The 25,224-nt window shown below is 40.6% G+C and overlaps 1 protein-coding gene across 8 annotated transcripts in view; it reads left to right on the top strand.

Annotated features, from left to right (window-relative positions):
- SUPT20H (SPT20 homolog, SAGA complex component) overlaps nt 1–25,224 on the top strand; it is a 155,709-nt gene that overhangs the window by 47,749 nt on the left and 82,736 nt on the right. For all 8 annotated transcript variants that reach the window (XM_077484157.1, XM_077484162.1, XM_077484159.1 and 5 more), the window contains exons 9-13: nt 7,162–7,215; nt 16,663–16,802; nt 21,098–21,257; nt 21,509–21,565; nt 23,801–23,872. In XM_077484157.1, the coding sequence (XP_077340283.1) occupies nt 7,162–7,215; nt 16,663–16,802; nt 21,098–21,257; nt 21,509–21,565; nt 23,801–23,872 (483 nt within the window). The remainder of the gene's footprint in view (nt 1–7,161; nt 7,216–16,662; nt 16,803–21,097; nt 21,258–21,508; nt 21,566–23,800; nt 23,873–25,224) is intronic.

Here is a 25,224-nt window from a genome sequence, read left to right as displayed (position 1 = left end):
CTTGGGGGATCAGGAAGGAATTTTTTCCTTCTGCTGTTGGATCATGCTTTGCTGGGGTTTGAGCTGGTAGTTTTGGTCAACTTGTGCAGTGTTAGGCCCCTTTCACACTAACGTCCCGTTCAGGCCCGCCTGTCAGTTTTTCAGGCGGACCTGAACGGGTGCTCCATAGAGCTCTATGGAGCGTCGGATGTCAGCGGTGACATGTCCGCTGACATCCGACCCGCTCCGATCCGAAAAAGTGTGACGGAGGAAAAAGCTATTTTTCCATCCGTCTGCGGATCGGATCGGATGACGACGGGCACTGCGGTCCGTCGTCATCCGATCTCCCATAGGGGAGAGCGGCGCTGTGACAGGTCCGTCCCTGCACAGTGTGCGGAGACAGACCTGTCATCTCCCTGCTCAGCGGGGATCGGCGGAGTGATCCCCGCTGAGCAAACGGACATCCACGGGGCGGATCAGAACTGATCCGCCCCGTGTGAAAGGACCCTTAGAAGTAAAGATATGTGGAGAGAGGTGTTTTAGGGTCCATCCACGCTAGGCAGCAGAAAAAAATCCCAGAACTGCGGGCAGAAAAATAACAGCATGAAGAAGTGCTCCTATGGAGCATACTGTACATGCGTTCAGATGTATTTTTCCCGAAACACTGGAAAAAGTGTACACCTAAAAATGCTTGATGTACCTAAATGCCACATTTAGAAAAATCAAGCTTTTTTTCCCGACCCCCAAAGCTCCTCTCAAAAACGCTTTGTGTGATTTTATTTATTTCCAGTCTGTAAACGCTCCTCTACACATGCCTGTAAACGTCCAAATGTGCATGGATGGAGGCTTATATAGAGTTGCTTTTACAGGCTGAAAGAAAAAAAAAACACCAAATTCCTGTATAAGCAGAATTGTAGTTATGCCCAGTGTGCATGAGGCCATACAGTAGAACTGTGGTTAGATCATGAACATGAAATGGTTAGACTTTAAATTATTATTTTTTTGTATAACTGTGGGGGAAACAAAAATCCTCTCTTGGAATGGGGCCTTTAATTGGAGCACAATTCCTTCTCTGACACAATACCTCCCACGGACACCACTTATTCCTCCCATTTAATACTCTTGACAGAGCACTATTTCTCCCTTTTGACATCAACAATGGGATACTGTTCCTTCCACTAACACACTTCTTAGTGATGCCAACTTTAAAGCACTGGTCCTTCCACTGATACCAACAATGGTGCGCTGATTACTCCCACTGACATAAAGAATGGGGTGCTACTCCTCCCATACAAATGATGGGGCTCTACTCCTTTCACTGACACCAACAATAAAGCACTATTTCCTCCACTGACACGAATAATGGGGCACTATTTCTTCTCCTACCGATTTGATTTATTACGTCCACTAACCACCATACCCTGGGGCATTCTTTACTCTCGCTCACCACCAAGCTGTGAAGATTGTTTGCTGCCATTGACACCACATCATTTTTTGCCCCCACTGACCTCACTCTGGTTTCCCCAAAGTCTTGTATGTAAACGCAGAGTAGGTGCACAGGAAGAAGGTAGAGCAGAAGAAGTACTGACACTGGACATGAGCAATTTTACTGCATCTATTGTGAAGGTTGAAGATGAATTGCTCCACAGTTTTCAGCAGCTACAGAGGTCATTGAGCATATGTTAAAGAGGAAGTAAACCCTGATGAGTTTACTTCCTCTTTCATTCCCTGCAAAGGCAAAGCATAATGGACTACTATGCATCGCATAGTAGCCCATTATGTGTCACTTACCTGACACAGGAGCCAGCGAAGTCGCCGCTGTCCCCTGTAGTCCGCCGCATCCATCTTGCTGGTGGCGTCTCGCACCTCCGCCGCTGTCATTTGGCGGAGCCGCGATGACGTCACTCTCGCGCATGCGCACGCGAGCCGACACGCGCGGCAGATCCATTGTTGGAAATGCCGCGCTCAGTGCGCCTGCGCGTCGCTGTCTACGGCGCATGCGCCGTAGACAGCGGTGCCTGTCTTCAGGCAAATATCTCCTAAACCGTATAGGTTTAGGAGATATTTCTTGGACCTACAGGTAAGCCTTAATCTAGGCTTACCTGTAGGTCAAAGTGGTTTGTAAGGGTTTACAACCACTTTAAAGATTCTTTAATGATTTGTAAAGTTAGAGGTGCAATTCAATTGTTTTCTGGATAACTTTCTTTTTTACACTGAGATTTGTTTACAATACATATAGCATAATTCTTCAATGCCTCCTCCTTGTTCTCTGAGGCCGCGTACACACGCGGGGACTGTTCGCTGAAACTGTCCGCTGAAACCAAGTTTCAGCGGACAGTCCGCTCGTGTGTGGGCTTTCAGCGGACAGTTTCAGCGAACAGTCCGCTGAACAAGGTTTTTCGGAAATTCCGAAAAACTGTCCGCTGAAACCTTGTTTCAGCGGACAGTCCCCGCGTGTGTAGGCTTGTTCGTCAAACAAAGTTGCGCGCATGCTCAGAAAGGATTTTTACGCCGAAAGTTATAATGCAGTGTATAGGACGTCGTATTTTTCGTCCCGTCGTACGTGCCGTTCACGTCATCGCGCACGGTTTCAGCAAACTGTTCGTCCGTCGTGTGTGGCCATGTCCGTCCATGCTAATTTTGAGCGGACTGTTTGCCGAAACTGTTTGACGGACAAAGTTGGGCGAACAGTCCCCGCGTGTGTACGCGGCCTGAGAGTTATTGATAAATATTGCAGATCTCAAATGAGACTTCTGAATTGGGCATATTCATAATGCTTCTATGAAAGATATTGTTTTGGTGCAGTGAATAATCTAGGATCTGCAGTATTTTTCATTCCTTTGCAGAGAAATTGAGATAATAGAGAGATTTATGTTTATAAAGTTCACTTATTTGTTTAAGTATAAATGTAAAGGATCTGTTGTTCGACTCCGCGGTAATACATCGAAGCCATTGGTAAGTCAGCTTTCACTGCACAGCCATGAACTGTGAAGGGCTGATCTCTAGCTGCTGCATGATTGCTCATTTTATGGATCATTGAAAGCTTCTATTTTATTTTGCGTTTCCATAGGCACAAAGTGAAAGTCATTTGTATTAAAAACAGAGACTCCATAATCTGTTTCCTGAATGTTGCAAAGGCATGACTGTCAAGGAAAGTGGTTTGAATGGAATCATATTTTTCCCATCAGCGCTCACTTCACCCATGTGATAGTCTATAAGTTCATATATTTCGGAATGTAAAATTTCACTTGTGCAGTTCATTAGACCTCTTTGGTGCTGGAACGGTTTTGGATGAATTGTGCCAGTTATTTATAAAGAAAATATTTGATTTAGCAGGGATTTTTTTTTTCGCCACCATTGGGAATTAAAACGTCATGTTCTTGCCACACTGTGTTCTTCCTTTTTATGATCTCATGGAAAAAATGTTTTAACTGTGGGAGAAAAGTTATGCAGGGAGATACTGCGTATAGTTATAGTCTCATCAGCTCATTATTAATTTTGTTGTTCTGCTAAAATTAAATGGCGCTGATGGAAAAATTAAACCCTTGCTTTGTACCTTTTTTATTATGTAAAAATCTTGTATGTCCACTGCATCTCCCCTGAGTACTACTGTATTCAAATCTGAAAGGTTTCTAACAGTATAAGGCCTCATGTACACGGCTGCTGGTAAGCGGAAGTTCAGAGGCAGTTTGATGCTGTTTTTCAGCTGCCCTTGAATTCATCCAATGTTATCTTATGTGTACATGTACACACGTTTGTTTAATGTCGTTTTTAGGCAGTTGTGTTTTTTATAGACTTTTCTTTGAAGGGAAAAAAAATAGTTCAGACGCCGAAGTTTCTGATGCAAAATGCTGTACCAGCTTTTTGCCGCGATTTAGTTTATAAGCATTTTTACAGGTGCCATATTTTTTAACATTATGAAACTTAAAAATTATAGCAAATCATGAAAAAACACAATTTAAAAAAAAAAAAAAAAAACTTGTAATTGCTTGCTATGCTTCATAGACTATTTATATACCCCTAATGAGCATGATCCAATCCAATACACCACTATCAGTGCTGTTAGCCAAAGTATAATTGGAATTTGACCTATATGTTGTTGGATTTCAACCAGATGACCCCACCATTGAGCTTCCCCCCCCCCCCCAGACTTGATCAAACATAGTTGCATAATATTTATGGTTAGGGTTAGTGTTTCCTATTAGGGTTTTCGCCTTGAAGAACAAGTTAGAGTTATGGTTTCTGGTTAGGGTTAATTAAAAATATTTACAAAATTGCTATTAAAATTTGCATAAAAAAGACAAATAAAAAAAAATACACATACACTTTTATTTTTTATTTTATTTTTAAGAAACAAATTCTAATCAATTGCAATTTAAAAATTGAATATATTAAAAAATTTGCAATTAAATTTTGCATAAAAAAAAGACAAAATAAATAAAATTTACATATACCTTAAAAAAAAATGCTAATCAATTGCAGTTTAAATATAAAAAATAGCATTTTTTTTTCCTCCTATATGCTCATCATGGGATCCATAGTAAAAGCACCGAAATTGAGGTAGCTACAAGTACACTGCTGCTCTCTCAGCTGCTGCTACTCGCTCTGGTCTCACAGAATTGCTGAAATAGTTAAATAATATTTTTTGGGCTTTGGGAGGGACTTATGATATTATCTTAAACGCTGCTAGACGCAAACGTGGAAAAGCGTGGCATGCAAACGCAGCAAAACAGGCATATTTAAACGCTGGTTTGAAGCTGCCAAAAAATTCATTTAACCACTTGCTTACTGGGCACTTAAACCCCCCTCAGTCCCAGACCAATTTTCAGCTTTCAGCGCTGATGCACTTTGAATGACAATTGCGCGGGCATACAACACTGTACCCAAATGAAATTTTTATCATTTTTTTCCCACAAATAGAGCTTTCTTTTGGTGGTATTTAGTTACAGCTCGGAGTTTTATTTTTTGCTAAACAAACAAAAAAAGATGCAAAAAAAAAAATAAAAAAAAATCATGTTTTAATAGTTTGTTATAAAATTTTGCAAACGGGTCATTTTTCTCCTTCATTGAAGTGCGCTGATTAGGCGGCACTGATAGGCTGCATTGGTGGGCACTGATGGGCTGCATTGGTGGGCACTGATGGGCTGCATTGGTGGGCACTGATAGGCTGCACTGGTGGGCACTGATAGGCATAGTTAAGGCGGCACTAATAGGCACAGATAAGGCGGCACCGATGGGCACAGATAAGGCGGCACTGATGGGCAAAGATGGGCACAGATAAGATGGCACGGATGGGTGGCACGGATAAGTGGCACGGATGGGTGGCACGGATGGGCACTGATAGGTACCACAGATAGATGGGACTGATGGGCACTGATAGGTGGCACTGATAGGTGGCTCTGATAGGTGGCACTGCTGGGCACTGATGGGCGGCACTGCTGGGCACTGATGGGCGGCACTGCTGGGCACTGATGGGCGGCACTGGGGTGCAGCACCTTTGAGGCAGATTGGGTGGCACTGTGGGGTGGCACTGTGGGTGGCACTATGGGCACAGACGGGGGGCACTTACTTTTACTTTTAGTTATACTTCAGGATGGCACTGCGGGAGGCAGGTGGGCACTGGCAGGTGGCATGTGGTGCCTTGCATTGCTGGCCGTGATCGGGACTGATGTCCCGATCACGGCCGCCGGTGATCGGCTTTTTTTTTTTCTCCTCGCGCTGTCAGCGCGAGGAGGAATAATAGCCGATTACCGGCTCCGTTCTATCACATGATCAGCTGTCATTGGCTGACAGCTGATCACGTGATAAGGGGTCGGGATCGACCCCTTACACGGATCGGTGATCAGGCGAGTCTCACGGACTCGCCGATCACAGAGCGCGCCGCGCGCGCCCCTCAGGGGGCGCGCAGGCCGCTCGTAACCGGGACGACGTCAATAGACGTAGTCCCGGAAATCTAGGTCCGCGCTAATGCCGTCATTCGGCAATAGCGCGGTACCCAAGTGGTTAAAGGAGGTTGCCTCAGCATCCCGTGTACATTAAGCCTAATGCAGTCAGAGGAACTGGGAAACTGCACAAAGCACAGGGTTATCCTGTAGATCTGGCCATTTGTATCGTTGCACTGTATTTCATTTCAGAACATGCATTTCAGGGCAATGGAAAGCCAGTGGAGGAATTGGCAGAGATGGGTGGTGGACACTAAACTTGGTAAGGTGAATGAGTCCGGAAGCATAATGTTAAACAGAACACATAGAGAGGGAGAATCTCCTTAACAGGAGCACAGACAGCAATAAAAACCTGACATGCTCTAATCTATCTAATTTGTCTAAAAAGTTTTGCCTTTAGTTATACTTTTAAGTGTTGCTAGACTGCAGCAAAGAACAATCAGGCTTCCCATCCTGCAAGGCAGAAAAGGATGGTGTGACAGAGCTGTGTAAATTTCAAAACTGGATGGAGAGAAATACAAACCAACGGCTTTCTTTATATTTCAGTTGTGTATTTAGCCAGAATTAAATATTTCCATTTATATGTGTTGGGTGGCACTCTTTGACTACATGCTAATTAGAAGGTGTTCAGATGGATGGTTACTAAGAGTTGATGTGGGAGAGGTGTGGCTGCCAAGCCAGTTATTGAGGACCACTGGTTTTACAAAATGTTAAAAAGTTTGAGGTAACAAAAATACTGCATTTATTTGGATCTCTGTAGGCAGCAAATGTTTACTGACAGGTTCCATGCTGTTTTTTAAGCATAGAAAAAAATCAACATGACAGTATATAAAGAAAGTGCTTCCAAATTCTCATGAGATCTTTGTAGCACTAAGGCACCTGGCTGTAATGGTAATCTTTAGCATGTGTGGTGGGCACATCAAAAGAAATGTTTGGACGAGAGATTGGTCATTGCCTGCAGTCATCTTGTATAAATGCACTTTGATGAGCATATGTGAGAGGCTGCAAGATGAACAATCCACATTGGTCATACATAGTGTTTTCTCATGTCTGACTAGTGTTATTGTATAGTCACTAACCCATACAAACCTGTCAGATTCCCTCACACTGACAATCATGGAGGAGCTTTAAAAAAAAAAAATGATTATGGGGACTGGCGCTCCGCTTTGAATAAGCCTTTGTTGAGCAGGTTTTCTTCTTTGTACCTTCTTTTCATATATCCTTTTCTATTTCTTTCCAGACTTTAGTTTCCGACATACATGCCATCACTAGTGACAACCACAAGTGGACACAGGTAACCTATTCATGTTTTATGTACTTTAATGTGGTTAAGTCTATGTATGCTATCATTATGTATTAGATATATGGCCATCGCTTCCTGCAGCATACACAAAATATATTCAAATGTATGTCAAGCTAAAAACATTGCGGTTTTAGGTAGTGTGGGGAAGGATTCAAACTGCTGTCAGGCTTTTACTTCCTTAGAGAGATTATACACACTTCCTGTCCTGTTGACCATTGTTTCACCAGAATGGAAATGAAGAGAAGTCTTCAAGAGACAGACTTAAAACTAAAGTGTGTTCCATTTTCTACTAGAAAGCTTTGCATTTTAGTTTGTGTTGCTGTGGGATTTTTCCCCCCTGTCCTCTAAAGTAGGATAAGACCGGGGCCCCTGTAAGATTTTAGTTTTTGTCCATATTGCAGATTTGCCCTCACTTCCTGTCTGATAAAAACACTGCCCGAAGGACAAAAAGTGTGATAACATTTCTCAAAACTGAACCCGAGGCAGCAACAGTGCTAACCCTTTTTCCCGCTCCATCCAAAACGAAGGAATCACTCTGTGATCATTCAGTGTAACATTTGTAAACGATAACAAAAGTAGCACAGTAGCTGTCTTATCTCCTCAATTCCCTTAGGCTCAGTTCACACAGGGGCAACCCGACTTAAAGCGTGACTTTGCAAGGCGATTTGGAGGCGACTTCAGCGCAACTTACAACTTGTCTTTAAAGTTGCCTCCAGGACAGGCAACTTGTGCTGTGGCCAATCACAGAATAATCAGCTCTCTGGGAGGGAGGGGTTTGACTGGGTAAACTAATTTCTTTTCCTGTAAAGTCGCTTAAATATAGATGGAGATCCGACTTGGAGGCGGCTGTCATTGAATTCTGTGGGTACAAGTTGCCTAGAAGTTGCCTTGACGTAGTACAGGAACCTTTTTTGAAGTCTGAGCGACTTCAGTAGTGTACATTAAGACGGCTCTCATTGACTATAATGCAATTCCCAATGTCAAATGACTTGGAGCGACTTGAGGGCTGACAAGTCGGATCCCAAGTCGCTGCAGTGTGAACCGACCCTGACAGACATCATCTGTGAGTGAGAGTTGTAGCTAACACAGAAGAATGTTTGTGTGCACAGGGATTAACTTAATTAACCCAGGCATGTTCTTATTTAACCCATTCATTTCAGTAGATCACCCTTTTTAAGCACTATTAACAGTTTCATCTCCATTTTCAGTTATATGTTAGAAAAAAATAAATAAATAGAATCCGGTAAAAAAAATATGTAATTTATAGTATATCTGTTTTATTTTAAATCAGAAAGAACTTTAAATTACTGATACATTATGGGGAAAATTAAATTATTCATTTTTTGTAAATAACTTTTTAACATGCTTTCTAACAAAATGTAATTTTTAGCAGAATAAAATGTATAAGTTCCTCACAGTAATGGTAGTTGTACTTGTGACCAAAATATTGTTGATCAAACTTGAATTTTTTTTTTTTTTTTTTTTTTAATAAATGAAAAAAATGAACAAATTAAAAAAAAAAAAAATTCTCAGAGGACCTTAGGATCACAGAAAAGTCAGATTTGCCCCCCTAAAAATGTGTATCCATTCTGTATCATAAGTAATTACAAAGTTATAGAATCATGAATAGACCACTAAAGGCCCGTACTCACGATGCAAATTTCAGAAAGGTGGTATTGTTCGACGGCTTGTCGTCCAAAATTCTTACCGTTGGTATGCTCCTATCAACATCCGAATTTTTATTTTTTTTTCATACGACAAAAGCTGGATGAGCAGACTAGTAAATTTTTGACGAATGACAGCTCAATGTCTGATTTTTGGATGGTCAGTACAGAAATTGTCACTCAAAAGTCGAAAGTACAAATGTGCATGATCGGAATCGAGGAACGACCCGGAAGAGTTCGGTCTTGTAAACTACCGTTCGTAATCTAGAATTAACATTTGTGACGTGACAATAATGAAATGTCGAAATGCAGCGCACATTCTCATCCTCTTTAACCACTTCAATACCGGGCCCATTCTGGCACTTCTCTCCTTCATGTAAAAATCTTCATATTTATTTTATTTTTATTTTTTTTACTAGAAACTCACTCGGAACACCCAAACATTATATATGTTTTTTTTTTTTTTTTTTTTTTTTTTTTAGCAGACACCCTAGGGCAGTGATGGCGAACCTTGGCACTCCAGATGTTTTGGAACTACATTTCCCATGATGAATATGCACTCTGCAGTGTAGTGGAGCATCATGGAAAATGTAGTTCTAAAACATCTGGGGTGCCAAGGTTCGCCATCACTGCACTAGAGAATAAAATTGCGGTCATTGCAACTTTTTATCTCACACGGTATTTGCGCAATAATTTTTCATGAATTAAAAAATAACCAAACTGTAAAGTTAGCCCAATTCTTTTGTATAATGTGAATGATGTTACGCCACGTAAATAGATACCGGGGCGTGAAGTCATAACGTCGCGCCCGGGCCTCCAATGGTCAGAGATGACTGGTGACCATCTGGTCACTGAAAATCTCTATCGTCCTCATCAGGCACCGGAAGTTTTTTTTTTCTCCAGCCCCCAATGGCACAGAGGAGGGTCCCCTCCCGTCGCCTATAAGAATGATCAAGCGGCGGAACTGCCGCAATGATCATTCTTATCACGCACAGAATCGCCGGCTGCAAATAATGCTATCTGAATGATGCCTCTAGCTGCAGGCATCATTCAGATATCCCCCCCCAAATGTCAAGGATGTAATTTTACTATGGCCGGGTATCGGGTATTGAAGTGGTTAATGGGATAATAATGAAGCTGCTTTGCTGGTGATACTGATGTAGTTATGCCAAACGTATTTTAAAAGGCATTTGTTTTGTAGTGATAGAAATAATAATATTATGGTGGTTGTTTGATTTTTATTTATTTTTTTTTGTTTTGGAGAGTTACCACAACACCATTATCCCTGAGTTTTTAAGGTCAAAAATACAAATATGTTGGTGTCTCTTGTTAATTTTCCATTGTGTTGTTTTTAATGTAACTGCTTACTCCCAAACTATCATTTGAAGAAAAACAACTAGCCAAGTATTATTCTACACAATTTTTTTTATTGTGCAGAAAAAAACAGAAATTAAATTAGAGATGCTGTCTGCCATCTAAATAAAAATAACAAAGTGCATTCCATGCAGAAAATAACAAAGAAAATATAACAAAACAAAACATTACCAAAAAAATGCACAAAATAATAGAAGTTAGAAAGGAGGGTAGGGGGCGATAATCTCCAGACCAGCGTGGTTGTTGGGGTTCATGTGGCTGGTATTGCCACTGAAGAGCATAATAATAGCACATTCTCCTCTTATTTCATAACATGGCTGATTGAGGAACGATCGATCAGGAACAATGTTTAAATTGCAAATCAACACTCGCGAAACTTCTACCAACACAAAATTAGCAGTAGGGTAGCGCTCGAGAAATTAACTTCCTCTTTATACTCTCATAGTAGGTCACTACGTTCATGTTTGTCAAACGACAATTTGCAGATAGTTGTGCTTTTGACAAAAATCAGACGCTCGGTCGTACGAACTGTGTGTACGAGGCTTTAGGCCTTTTAGCTTTGAAATTTGAAAAAAGAAGGAAAACATTTTTTTTTCTTTTCTTTCCTCATTTTCAAAAATAAATGAGATCTGCAAAATACTCACCATGCCTCTTAGCAATTACCTTGGGTTGTCTACTTTCCAAAATTGGGCTATCTTGACATTTCATGGCCTCCAAAACTGTGATAGGTAGTGAGGAAGTGAAATATCCATTTTATGCCCTTAGCCTGACGGCTTTTCAGGGTGCTGTACACGGCTAGACTCCAAAAAAGTCGTCACACGTGGTATCCCTGTACACAGGAGAAGCAGCAGAATGTATTTGGGGTGTAATTTCACATATGTCCATGGAATATTTGAGCAAGAGATCATTTAGTGACAACTCTGTGGGGGGGAGTGTAATTTTCCCGAAACTTGTGATAAAATATTCCATGGACTCAACATACCTCTCATCAAATAGCTTGGGGTATCTACTTTCCAAAATGGTGCCGGGGGGGGGGGGGGGGGGGTTGTGCTATCTGGCCATTTTTATGGGCTTCAAAACTGTGATGAGTAGTGAGGAGTAAGATAAAAAATTTACAGACTTCGAAATCCTGAAGTCTGTGATTTGGTTTTCGGGGTCCTGTATGCAGCTAGGCTCCCAAAAACTCCAACATGGTATCCCTGTACACAGGAGAAGCAGCAGAATGCATTTTGGGGTGTAATTCCACATATAACCATGCCATGTTTGAACAATATATCATTTAGTGACAACTTTGTGCAAAAAAAAAAAGTGTAATTTTCCAGAAAATTGTGACAAATCATGGACTCAACATGCCTATCGGCAAATAGCTAAAAAAGTAAATTACTTTGAACCCCCAAACATTACATATTTTTTTTAAAGCAAAGGCCCTACAGATTAAAATGGTGGGTGTTGCAATTGTTTTTTTCCACAGAGTATTTGCGCAGCGATTTTTCAAACGCTGTTTTTTTGAATTTTAATGCACTAAGACACACTATATTGGCCAAATGTTTGGAATAAAAAAAGATGATCTTATGCCGAGTACATGGATACCAAAAACGACATGCTTTAAAATTGCGCACAAACGTGCAGCGGCGACAAACTACATACATTTTTAAAAGCCTTTATAGGTTACTATTTTAGATCTACAGAGGAGGTCTACTGCTAAAATTACTGCCCTCGATCTGACCTTCGCAGTAAGACCTCACATGCATGGTGCAATTGCTATTTACATATGACACCAGACCGATGCTTGCGTTCACCTTTGTGTGTGAGCACTGGGGGACGGGTGTTGTCATGCAGCCAGCTCACTGCATTTGCGTTGGGAAGTTGGGCAAGAGCACCATCTGGAAACAGAAGGGATCTGACCAGCTCTTCCTGGAATTTAAGGAAGGATCCAGTCAGCCCTGAAGCTTTGTATAGCACAAAAGCGTTCAGCAAAGCCAATTGAAATAAATAGACACTTTTTTGTCCCAGCATCTGGCCTTATGGGCAGTTAGGTACGGCATCAAAAACTGGTCGTTGAGGTCCACCCCTCCCATGTTAAGGATGTCTTTGTGGACACAGAGGGGTTTCTCCACAACACCAGTCCCCATAGGAATTTGGACTGCCGTGTCTGCGTGAAGCTAGGACAGAATGAAAATTCTGCGAATCCCTCCACTTCACTGCAAACAAATTATTACACTTCAAGCAGGCTCTCTCCCCCCGTCTACAGTCAGGATTCTACAAGCCGTTGGGGGAAGCCCTTAGATTGCATGCTGCCACATGCGCCAATTCCATAATCAAAGGTGACTAAGTGGCACGCTCGTGTAATAATTTTCCACATACAAGTGGTACCCCTTTTCGAATAAGGGTGACACCAAGTCCGATTGGCTATCACAGTGATCAGGTGAACTATGAAATCCGGGGCTCTCAGTGAGAGCTGTGCGGTGAGCTCCCAGAGAGTTACATATATATGCGTCCCGACTGAAAAAAGTCCAGTGAGGTCACATATATGCATACTGTCAGAGGGAATGGGTTAAGGGAGTCATCGAAAAGCCCATGGAGAGTGTGTAATAAATAAAAAAAAAATTCTACAATGAGATCTAAGGAGATTAAAGCACTTTTTTTTATGATATACAGTAAAATGGCTTGGAACTACAATCCTTTTCATAGCATACATCTTTTTAGGTAAACCTTATTGTAGAGATCACTATATTTATTCCAAACGCTCCATGGGAGGTTATTTACTAAAGGCAAATCTACTTTGCACTGAAAGTGCACTTGAAAGTAAAGTCGCCGTAGATCCGAGGGGGACATGCAAGGAAAATAAAAAAACAGCATTTTAGCTTGCACATGATTGGATGATAAAATCAGCAGAGCTTTCAGTCAATTCAGATCTACCTCTTAGATTTAGAGCGACTGCGCTTCCAAGTGCACTTGCAGTGCAAAATGGATTTGCCTTTCGTAAAAAAAAAACCATGTGTCGCTGTTCTATGCCGTAGCCCTGATGAGGAGGAAGATCATCTTGGACTCTACAGCCACCGGTGTGTTGCTCTCATTACATCTATTACCAAGCAGTAAAAATCTGACAGGGTTGTAACTCTTTCCTACTTTATATGAGATAATGGAGGTTGATTTACCTTTAAGCAAAAAGACTGCACTTTGCAAGTGCAGTTGTACTCATTTTCACTAGAGCTTAATGAATGTGGTAAAGCTTTACTTTATAAAGCACACAACTGGATGATCTAAATCAGCTTCACCTCATTCACTAAGCTCTTGGGAAAATGAGTGCAACTGCCCAAACCCAATAAGTTAGTAACTCAGATTGGTGCCCAAGTGTGTGTGTGTGTGTGTGTGTGTGTGTGTGTGTGTGTGTGTGTGTGTGTGTGCCTTGCTCACTTTCCTAGGTTACGAGAAACTTGAACATTTCAGTTGAAATTGAAGCTGTGAATTTTCTCAGAGGAGCCACTTGAAAAGAAATATTGATTTCCTCTGAAATTTACCAGACACACTTCACTTATAAATCAGAAGCAAGTATGAATCTAACATGCTGCTAGAAACCAAATCCTTTGGGAGCATAAGATGAAGCTGGCTGACTTCACACAGGTCCTGTATATATCGCTCTTCACGTCTTGACATGTGATCTTGACCTTTACAACTCAGTCTTGGTTAGCAACAGTTCTTAATACACACCACATGAAACGAACACCACATGCAATTAACCTTAGTTGTGTGTACTAACACTAATGGCGATTGCCAATACAGGATAAATTAACCTAATACGTGCTTGCATGGTCTGATGGATAAGTAGTAGACTAGCCAGGGAGCCCTGAAACTTGAGTGCTCTATCGACAACCTTTTCTATCAAGTCTGTGTTTGTCCACAACCTATAATGGCCTCTAAATGAAATGTGGTGGTTTCACTGACCATTACCAAGGCATGACCAAGCACTCTGACTTAACATGTGGCCTGCCTGTGTGTCGGGCATCGGGTGAAAAAAAAAAATTTGGATTCCGATCCTGGCACTGACCACATTGCAATGCTGGCAAAATCAAAATACTTTACTTGCAGATGCTAGTGTGCAGGCTTTCTCATCATTGCCTACACACTGGCTTCTGGTACTGGGAATATCTCGGCGCCAAGGTCTATATGGAAAAAAAAAAACAGCAGCAGGGGTTGCCATTAAAAGAACCCTATCCCAGCTGTAGGTAAAATTTCCCTGCTGCGTGGTACAGGTCACATTGGCAGGAGGTGGTTATAGGGCCCTGCTGAGGTTTTCAGCCCTGTCCTGCTGCTGGAAAGTTTTTGTACAATAATTGCGAAATAATGGTTGAAATGCAAAATTGATCCGTGCATAAAGGGCTTATTCACACCATCATGCTGCATCTGCATTTGTCATGTTGCACATCAGCTTGTGTGGCATTAAAGTAGAATTACAGGCTAAACTTAACTAGTCTTAAAAAATTCTCCCTCTCTTCATAACACTTATGCTGATTAACCTATTTTCAGACCACTCAGGTCCTGTCACATGCTCTGGCCCCCCTGTGTTGCTCAGCAGTGGCTGCCAGGGATAGAAGGGGACACGTACAACAGATGGGCCATAAGACCCTATGGTCACCGCTCTAGGTTTTGCTAGCCGTTGTTCACACTCACATGGCTGGACTGGAGCAGGCTGAAAATGGGTAAATATATACATCTTTCTTTCACAAGTTAGTCAGCATAGGTGTTAGGAGGGGGAGGGAAACAAAAAAGAAAAGGAGGGTGCACCGACCTAGTGCATTACCACTAATAGAGCTTTATTCAATAAAACACAGCAAAATATATACTCCCAAACGAGTACTGATAGAAGGCATAATCAATAAAGCAGGGTCAACTTTCCGAACATTGCCCGTTTTAGCCTCTGAAGAAAGGGGTTCTCCCCTGAAATGCATCAGACATTTTTTGAGGTATCGCTTGATCTACTTGACATCAGGTCCAGGCTTGTCGATGTTCGGAAAGTTGACCCTGCTTTATTGATTATGCCTTCTATCAATACTCGTTTGTGAGTTTATATTTTGCTGTGTTTTATTGAATAAAGCTCTATTAGTGGTAATGCACTAGGTTGCCCTCCTTTTCTTGTTTTGTTTCTTTTAGTATCTGAATACCCATTATTCTGAGGAGGGCTGCAAGACGATAGACGTTACTATGTGAAGCTGGCTACAGCACATACTGAGGACCTTGACACCAGAGCGCAGGAGAAAGTTTTTGCTTTTCTTTCTTTTGCCTTTGTCCTTAGGAGGGGAGGGAGCATTTTTTAAGCCCTTGTACACACGGTCGGAGAATCTGTCGGAATGTGTCCTATCGGACCGTGTTGTCGGATAATCCGACTGGGTGTGGTATGCATCGGACTGATTCCGTCGGAATATCCGTCGGACCCAATTTTCCAACTTGTTGGAAATATTTTCTGACCAACTGGTTCGATCGGACATACTCCGATCATGTGTAGAGAATTTTGATCAGACCAAGTGCCACGCATGCTCAGATCACATTGCTACATCAAAGCTATTGGCTACTAGCCTGAACGTAGTCCCATCGCAACGAAATTACGTCATCACGTTCTGAATGATCGGATTTTTCGACAACTTAGTCCGGCCGTGTGTATGCAACAGTTTCGGACAAAATCCGACGGATTTGGTTGTCGAAATCTCCGCCCGTGTGTACAGGGGCTAAGACTAGTAAGGTTTATCCTGCAATTCTACTTCAAGGCAACCCATTTAAAATGAATGGGCTGCCAATGCAGCAAAATATATCTGCTGTCTATCTAATTTAGGTACAAACTCTGTTGTGCGGCTCTTTGGCATGACAGAAGCCACGCTTAAAGCAGAACTAAACTCTCCTACCTTTTACAGCCAAGGAAGCAACAATGTTGGCCTGTGTTTGATCTGCAGTTGCCATGGTGTTGCACTTGTGATCAATTGTGATGGTTTGTGATGGCTTGATGGTTTGGTGGAGAGCATAAGAAAATGTGACAGTTATCACTCACGGCATGCCTTAAATGTAAATGTTTTGGAAACTGTTAAATCGGTGACTACCACTGTCCTTGTAAAAGACCATAATAATGGACCGCAGATACTAGACTCTAGGCCACATTTTCGGGCATTTTCTAAAGGTTGCAGTAGTGATGGGTTTACTTCAATGTGTTGAATAAAGTTCTTAAAGCTAACTCATCAAATGTATCAATATAACAAAAACCGTTGATTTAATGTACGTATTTTTTATGGCTGTTGCAGAAGTACTTGGTATTCTTTGGCACTGACATATTTTAAAATTGCACAATCTTTTTTGTAAGCTTTTAGGTATTGTGACATGTTCTGTTTTCACTTACTCTAATGTTCACACATAGGAAGACAAACTACTGCTCGAGAGCCAGTTGATCCTGGCAACAGCGGAGCCTTTGTGCCTTGACCCATCAATCTCCGTCGCTTGCACTACAAATAGCCTTCTGTTCAACAAACAGAAGATGAACACGGGTCCCATGAAACGGTGAGATTTCCCTTCCTCTTAAAATTTTTATGTTGACTTGCATGGTCGAGGGAATGAGATTTATGTAAGGCTTTCAACATCAAGCAAAAAACTTCATCCAAATACACAAATCTCAACGTTCGTGTTGTAAGAGAAACTGAGGTTTTTCTTATATATGTCATTAATAATAAGTATTGAAAACAAGATCTGCAAAGCTTTAGTTTAAGGAAAAACAGTCATGACTTTATCTCTTCTATTCTTTTCCAAGGTTCTTCCCTCTCCTGGGGGGCACTTTGATTGGTATTCTTTGGCAGAGAGCTCTACTTCATAGGAAATAGGCTTCTAAAATATTTTTCATCCTTCTTTCTTCCAAGCGCATCCATAACTTACATCCAATTAAGATAACTAGACTTACATTTGGAGGATTAGTCTCACTTTTCACATTCGGAAATAATAAACGGGTGACTTATGCCTTTCAGGCGGGTGATGTGATCAGGTCGCATGTAAATGAACTGGTGCCCATTTACACCTGCCTACCTCTGGGTCTGATCTGGTCCACTAAAAGAACAAGAAGTCGATCTGTCCTCTTCCATTTTAGGTGGATTAGATCAGAGGGTAGTCAGGTGTAAACAGACAGTTTGACTCTTGGCTGGCCATGGAGCAGTGCGGGCTCTGTTTGTTTGTGCCTGCTGTGCAGAATCTGAGCGAACACGAATGTGTCATTAGCCCACTCTGCTCCAGTCTGATGCTGATTGGAACTGAATCTTCCCTACGTGAAAGGGACCTTTATTCTCTAGTATCCTTGGTTCAACTCCCTAAAGGCCTTTAGTCATCATGTTTATTTCTCCTTGTTTGTGTGCATTTCCTCCAAATGTTTTATGGTTACTATTAATATCTAAAGGCTGGTTAACCACTATTGCACTCTTCAAAACATTAAAATAAAAATAAAAAATGGCAGATGTTTCACAATGGGGTGTGAAATTACGAAAGCTAATGTGATGTTCCTCTGCAGCTACGGACCTTTTTTTTGCTTCTACAGTTTATATATTTATAGAATATGCACAATATGCTGGTTTTAGTACAGCTACAAATAATTGTTGGCAATAACCCTTTTTTTAGCTCCAAGGCCTCCATCTCCTTTTCCAAGCTTTTTCAGTCATAACATCTGTTACAGTCCAGTTGGGTATCGATAGCCTTGGCATGTCACTTCACAATTAAACAGAATGACAAGTTTACAAAGAACAGGTATTGATTGCTGCTCTAATGCTCTACAACATTACTTAGCTGTGGTTTTTTCTTTGGCTTTGTAATTTTTTTTTTAAAAGCCCAAGTAACAGATCACATATTCATGTTTCATGTCTATCTTCAACTGTATAGAACATACCATTCTTTAAGAAAAGGGAAAATTACTTTTCCTTTTCATTGTCATTTCTAAGTCTAGATAATATTGTGGTGTTGTCAGACAATACATGCCAAAGCTACCACTTTCTAATTTACAGAACATGGTTTAAAGGTAATGTAAAGAGTAGCAAACCTGGCTGCCTTCTTCATAATACAGTTAAGGGCCTTAAGGATGTGAGTCCCTCAATGGGGATTTATTACAGCTGTCTGAAAGATAACACATCAATAGAGGAGGCAATGAACAAACTTCTATTATCCTCTGCATCCCTAACTGAAGCTGTCCATCTACCATTATCCAAATGTAAACACTTTTACCAGAGATGTTTGAAAGGTCTGAAAAATCTGGAGACAACTAAGGCCATTTATAGAAAGTGAGAGATTATTGCTCAATTCAGTTGTTTTTGCTGATGTTGTGTTAAAATCATCTCCACTCCACAAACTGGGGAGATTATATCTGTGGATTGCAGAAGATAAGATGTCACTAGCCAGTTGAGGGTGCTGTGACTGCTTTGGTAATCTGTAAACCCCTTCTTAAAATGATATTAAAGTCTTCGTTTTTTATTTAAATAAAACAAATATGTTATACTTATCTGCTCTGTGCAGTGGTTTTGCACAGAGCAGCCCATGCATAGAATGCATCAAGATAAAAAATTATTCTGACTTTAGAACCACTTTAAGCCTGGTACATACTAGACTTTTTTTTTTACATTCAACCCAGCAGGCTAAACCAAAAAACAAAAACAAAAGAGATTTCCCTACTAACACAAGAAATGTCAGTGCAGCAATCTCCCTCGCTGTGGCTTTGTGTTCTCTACCCCCTACACCCTTGCCCCCCCACCACCAGAACACACTGATCAGTGCTGGCAGCTATTGGCTGTAGAACAGAAAGCGATACACACGGACCTAAAATCCCCTTATTCCTGCTGACTCGATCGATTTTGGCCTGTGTATACAAGGCATTATGCAGCAAAAATGAAGTGAGTTAACTCATTGCGTCCAATCCCTTCCTCATAGGCAATAATGGGGAGAAGCCTCTGAATGCAGGAAAGTGAGATGTGTATGATAGGTGATGTGAGGGTCAGGTCATTACTTACCAGTGAGATTCTCCTATGTGTGGCTACCTTTTTAAAGTAAAAAAACAATTTCATTGGTGCACATAATAAATTGGTGACGTGCCTAACGCCTAAAAATAAAAGATGAAATTGGCATGAATTTTTTTAATTTATTTTTTTAAACTTCACACTGAAATGAAATTGAATTGGGAACGTGTGTGTGTGTGTTTGTAGATATACTAGGGCTGTGAAAATGAAAGATTAATTCCTTGATTAATCGTTAAAAATTAAAAAAAATTATTTTGAGCAGTACTCGCCTCTCTGCCCTTTCTGGGTCTTCAGGGAGTTCCGTTGGAGATTTGGTGACATCACGGACATCGATGTCACCGGACTCCTCCCCCCTTCCCCAAGTGCCTCCGTCTGCTAATAAAGGTAAGGGGGAGGAGTCCGGTGACATTGATGTCCGTGACATCACTGGACAGCGATGGTAAATATGGATGTGGTAAACTGGGATCATTCAGTGAGCCAAGTGTAGACAAATTTGATAACCTCTGTTTTTAACATTGTTGTAAAAAAAGCAACAAAATGTAAACACTCTGGTATGTCTGCGTGACCGGCTAAAGTGATGCCTACTTGCCTACTATAAAGTGACTGACAGTCAATATACTAGACAAGTTTTATAATTAAAGTTTTTTACGGTTTTTTTTTTTCTTAAATTTTAATAAAACAAATTACTTGCATCCGTGCTACATTTTGAATTTAAAACATATTTGTGTGAACTGTGAAGTTAAGTCATGGATTGTGGAAACGAACTAGTGTTGGGTAATTGTATATAGTGTATACCACATTTACCACTGATTAATGCAGAGTTGCAATGCAAGGAGATCAGCTAAAAGTAGTTATCTGTATATGCGTTATAATTAATTGAAATGAGTCGATTAATCGATTAAAAAAAATCGATTAATTGAACACAAAAATTTTAATCAGTAACAGCCCTAGTTTATACACATACAATATGGCTATGGCTTGTGCCACCATTGTATGTAATTGAATGTTAAAAATGACCTTTCCTTTGCAATTTGTACTGTAATTTTTTTTTCTGTAAAATGCAATATGGCAACCTGGAGGCATTGTGTATACAGATGGTGTATGAAAAGCCCACAGAAATGTAATGCTTGTGTGATTGACTCACTGATTTTCCAAGCTGTCTGCACTAAGATACAAATCAGATCTTGTGCATTCTCTGTAACAAATATTTCAGTTTTGGTGAGATATTCCCAAAGGGTTAATCCCACTTTCCTCATTAGAACCCTTTAAGATTAGCAGCTGATCAGTAATGAGTCACTCAAATGAACTTTGCACATGGACACAATCCACTATTTCCCCAGAAATAACTGGGGTAGGAATCTGCAACAAAGTTTGTTAAAACCCTTGCAATGTACATAGATCACCAAGGGAGGATTGTGTGTTTTTTTTTTTGTTTGTTTTGTTTTTCTTTTATGAAAGTGGACTTACCCTTAAAGTGTAGCCTTATGGGCTGTTTTATTTTGTAATATAGGAGTCTGTAATTTAGTTTGCTGGCTAGAGAAAAGGGGTGGGTGGGAACGTTTTTTTTTTTTTTTTCCTCCTCTTGAGCAAGCTAATCCTTCATTTGATTCTCACACCCCCCCCCCGCCCCCCCCCCCCCCCCCCGGCACTGTAGCGCACACTTGGTTGGTATTTTTGAGACTTTGTGGAGGGACCTATGTGTTGTCACAATTCTTGTGTATGGTGGGGGAGACGATGCCCATTTTGAATTTTTGTGCCTTGCCCTGTGTGAGAAGGTTAAAAAGATGACTGTAATGTCTTGTTTTCTTTATGAAGGTGTTTGAAGAGGTTTTCCCGACCAGTTCTGAATAGGCAACAGGAATTATCAAATTGTCCAACCCCACCACAGCTCAGACTGCTTGACTATCTACATAAAAGGAAAGAAAGGAAAGCCTCACAACCTCAGTTTGACCTGAAGATATCCAAAATTGGAAATGTAAGTCCTGGGCGAGCAAATCTATTCATGAGACATTGCCTTGCTATAGGAAATTGGTGTACTAGCAACAGGTTTCCTTGTTGATCATTGTGCCATCCATTGGCTTCTTCAGCATCTAACATACGGTCTGTTTCTGGACTGGTGTGCGTTTACAGATATCTCAATGAACACATTTAAAATTTAGCACGTTTTTGTTTCTATAAATAATGAGTTTTCTGCAAGAATTAGTGATTTGATGCATTCTTTTTTAGTGTGTTGACATATGGAAACAAAACCCCTGTTCCCTTGCTGTACCTTCTGAAGTGGATGTGAGTATGCAAGTTACTTTTTCTTACACAATAGTTTTTGGTCTGTTTTCATTCATATTAAAACCTGCAAAAGTCTTTCCATGTTTTTAGTATAGCAGCGAAGGAGAAAATGACAAAAACGTAAGGGCGTTTGTAATAATCTGAAACTCAATCTGAACCATGATTTTTGTATTCTATCCTTATCAGAGCAAAAACATCAGACAGGAGGAAATGGAAAAGGCATTATTGGGAGGAAAACTAAAGGCTTTAGAGGCACTGTTACCTTGCCCACTTTTTACCACTTTCTACTTGCTTCTCAAGTGCCTAAAGCGGTAGTAAACTCAGCCATACGCCTTTTTATTTATTTATTTATTTATTTATTTATTTTTAATTCATGTAGCCAGTACACAAAAGCATTTTACATCATTCCGGATCATTATTTATTCCCCTCCCGTTTAGTCTTACTATTTAGCAGCATTATTTCTGTTCCATGCTTTCCATCCGAAGCCGGCTCTATACTAGGTGCCTCTATTCTGTAGTTTAGTTTACGTTCGCAGAACTTGCACGCATGCACATTTGAATAGAAATGTTGAAGGGGTATGTGCTCTCACGGGAATTGCGGGAATGCAATGACACTGGAAGACGCAAGCATGGCATTGGAGGCATAGTCCGGAAATGACTGATGGTACACAGATAATGCCGTGAATAGCCGGTAGTATGCACATGCGTGAGTGACGTCATTAGAGAGAACATTGCTCGATATCTGGAGAATGGCAAAGGGTAGACAGAATATAAAAACAGAAGCATGTACACTCTGAGTGATTTAAATTAAGAAAAGTTGCAATGGAGAGTTTACTACCGCTTACTGGTTTGTGTTGTACACAGTGACACAAGCAGAGATGGGTGGTTTTACAGATGGGCTTCATTTCTACAGTTTAAAAAAAAAAAAAATGGGGATTTCTAACTTATACATGCAAGTTTTCTTTTTTCTTTTTTTCCACAAGATGTAATTAGGAATGTTTTTAGTTTTAAACTTAGTGCTGTATCTATTATGTGTATATAGATGCACTATATGACTTGAAGTTCTCGAAAATATGACCATCACATCTACGCAAACTAGTTGTACATCTCATAACTCCCTGAGCGTTAAAGGAGAAGTACAGCCAAAGCTCAGTTGGCTGTACTTCTCCTGTGGATCATAGAAGTGCAGTTCAATCTACACTCTTGTGACCTGGTTTCAGCAGACAGCTGGCTGAAGTCTGCTGATGTCACAGAGCCGGTCCAGGCTGGGGCAAGGTCAGGACAATAAAGTTGGGATCCGCCCACAACCCTGGACCCAGCCGCTGATTGGCTGAGCAGTAGCTCTCGTCCCCTCCACAGCCCAGTGTTTCAGTAAATGGGATGGGGGGTAGGCGGTGACTGACAGTCACCAGATCTCTGAGAACTGAGCTCTGCTCACCGAGCAATCAGTGGTCGTTGATCACTCCATACTCTGTCTTCTAGACGGTGGGGGACCAATGCTGAATTCACCTAGGTAAGTATGATTTTTGGAAAAAAAATATTTGAACTTCTCTCTTAATATGTAGTTGCCCCCTTCCCCTTTGCAACTATAACAGCCTCTACTCTTCCGAGAAGACTTTTCTCAAGATTTTGGAGTTTATCTCTGGGTATTTTTGCCCATTTGGCCAAAAGAGTATTTGTACGGTCAGATACTGATCTTGGGATGAGAAAACCTGGGTCTCAATTGGCACTCCAGTGCACATCAAAGTTATTCAGTAGGGTTAAGATCGAGCCTCCATGAAGGCTACTCTTGTTCCTCTGCACCAAATTAATCAGTGTCTTTAATGAGCTGGATTGCACAGGGGTACAGTCATGGTGGGACAGGGAAGGGCCTTCCCTACACTTGCTACAGGATTTAAGGAGCAGAATTGTCAAAATTTGTCTTTGTTACTTTCACTGGAAAAACGAATCTCATTAATTTGGAGAGGTGTCAGTACATTTTGCCATAAAGTTTAGGCGTAAAAAAAATAAAAGTTTAGGTGTATTCGTCAGGTGTTCCCAAACTTTTTTCCATATAGTTTATAGTATCTGTGCAGTAAGTTAAACACAAAATTTAACTGGAGTGTTTAGAACATTGGCATCAGCTGTTGCATAATGCATATAACTTACTCTACTGGTACAGTACAAATAATGTTTGTTTTCAGAATTCACTTGTTTATGTTAGAATTATAACGATTTCTTCTCTCCATTGCCCAGGTTGAAAAATATGCAAAAGTGGAAAAATCTATCAAACCTGATGACTCGCAACCTACTGTCTGGCCTGCAGATGTGAGTAATTAAAACTTTTTCTGCCCAATATTTATTTTATTATTTGTGTTATAGTGCAGTGCATGTGTGCAGTGTGAATTTAGTCTGAAATTCCGATAGAAATGTCTGAAGGACATTTTAAAGGTACATTTTCCTCCTGTTGCATCACTATTTATTTTTTGATGCCTCCTCTGGCAGATTGAAGCTGCTTTTAAAAGTCTGACAACCATGTTTGTCATGGGTAACGCAAATAATGGTAATGTGTATCACATGGTTTTGAATAATCATGACTTGATTATTTCTTAAAGGCTAAATTGGTAATGTAATATATATATATATATATATATATTATACACACACACGCTCACAAAAGTGAGTACACCCCTCACATGTTTGTAAATATTTTATTATATCTTTTGATGTGACAACACTGAAGAAATTACACTTTGCTACAATGTAAAGTAGAGAGTGTTCAGCTTGTATAATAGTGTCAATTTGCTGGCTCCCCAAAATAACTCAACACACAGCCATTAATGTCTAAACTGCTGGCAACAAAAGTGAGTGCACCCCTAAGAGAAAATGTCACAATTGGGCCCAAAGTGTCAATATTTTGTGTGGCCACCATTATTTTCCAGCACTGCCTTAACCCTCTTGGGCATGGAGTTCACCAGAGCTTCACAGGTTGCCACTGGAGTCCTCTTCCACTCGTCCATGATAACAGCACGGAGCTGGTGGATGTTGGAAACCTTGGGCTCCTCCACCTTCCGCTTGTGGATGCCCCACAGATGCTCAATTAGGTCTTTAGACATGCTTGGCTAGTCTATCACCTTTGCCATCAGCTTCTTTAGCAAAGCAGCGGTCCTCTTGGAGGTGTGTTTGGGGTCATTATGTTGGAATACTGCCTTGCGGCTATATATATATATATATATATATATATATATATATATATATATATATATATATATATATATATATATATATATATATATATATATATATATATATACACACAAACTATATATAGTTTGTATGTGTGAGTATTTAAAATGTAGAAAGAAGCTAAAAACAACTTTTCCAAGAGTACTCAAGCATGTTAAGAATATACTATTTTCTCTATATATAACAGCCCCACCTTCTGTGTTCTCAGCCATTTTAGGCTAAAGCTGGCCATACATTGAACTGTAGGGTAAACAAACAAATTCCTCAATCAACGCTATGCTGATGGATGAATCTCTCACCACCAGCTTTCAGAATACTCCAACCACTGCTCTGATTGGGTACAGTTGCTTTTCGGTCGACAATTTTTACACCCTTTGATTTTTCATTCGAGGGATGTTGGGCGGGAGGTGGCTGAAATTCATACAGTGTATGGC

Source organism: Lithobates pipiens, unplaced genomic scaffold (assembly GCF_037356315.1).
Source record: "Lithobates pipiens isolate NorthernLeopardFrog02 unplaced genomic scaffold, aLitPip1_a1.2 Scaffold_16, whole genome shotgun sequence".
Taxonomy (NCBI): Eukaryota; Metazoa; Chordata; class Amphibia; order Anura; family Ranidae; genus Lithobates; species Lithobates pipiens.
Note: the sequence above shows the minus strand (reverse complement) of the source record. Positions and strands in the feature narration are given on the sequence as shown.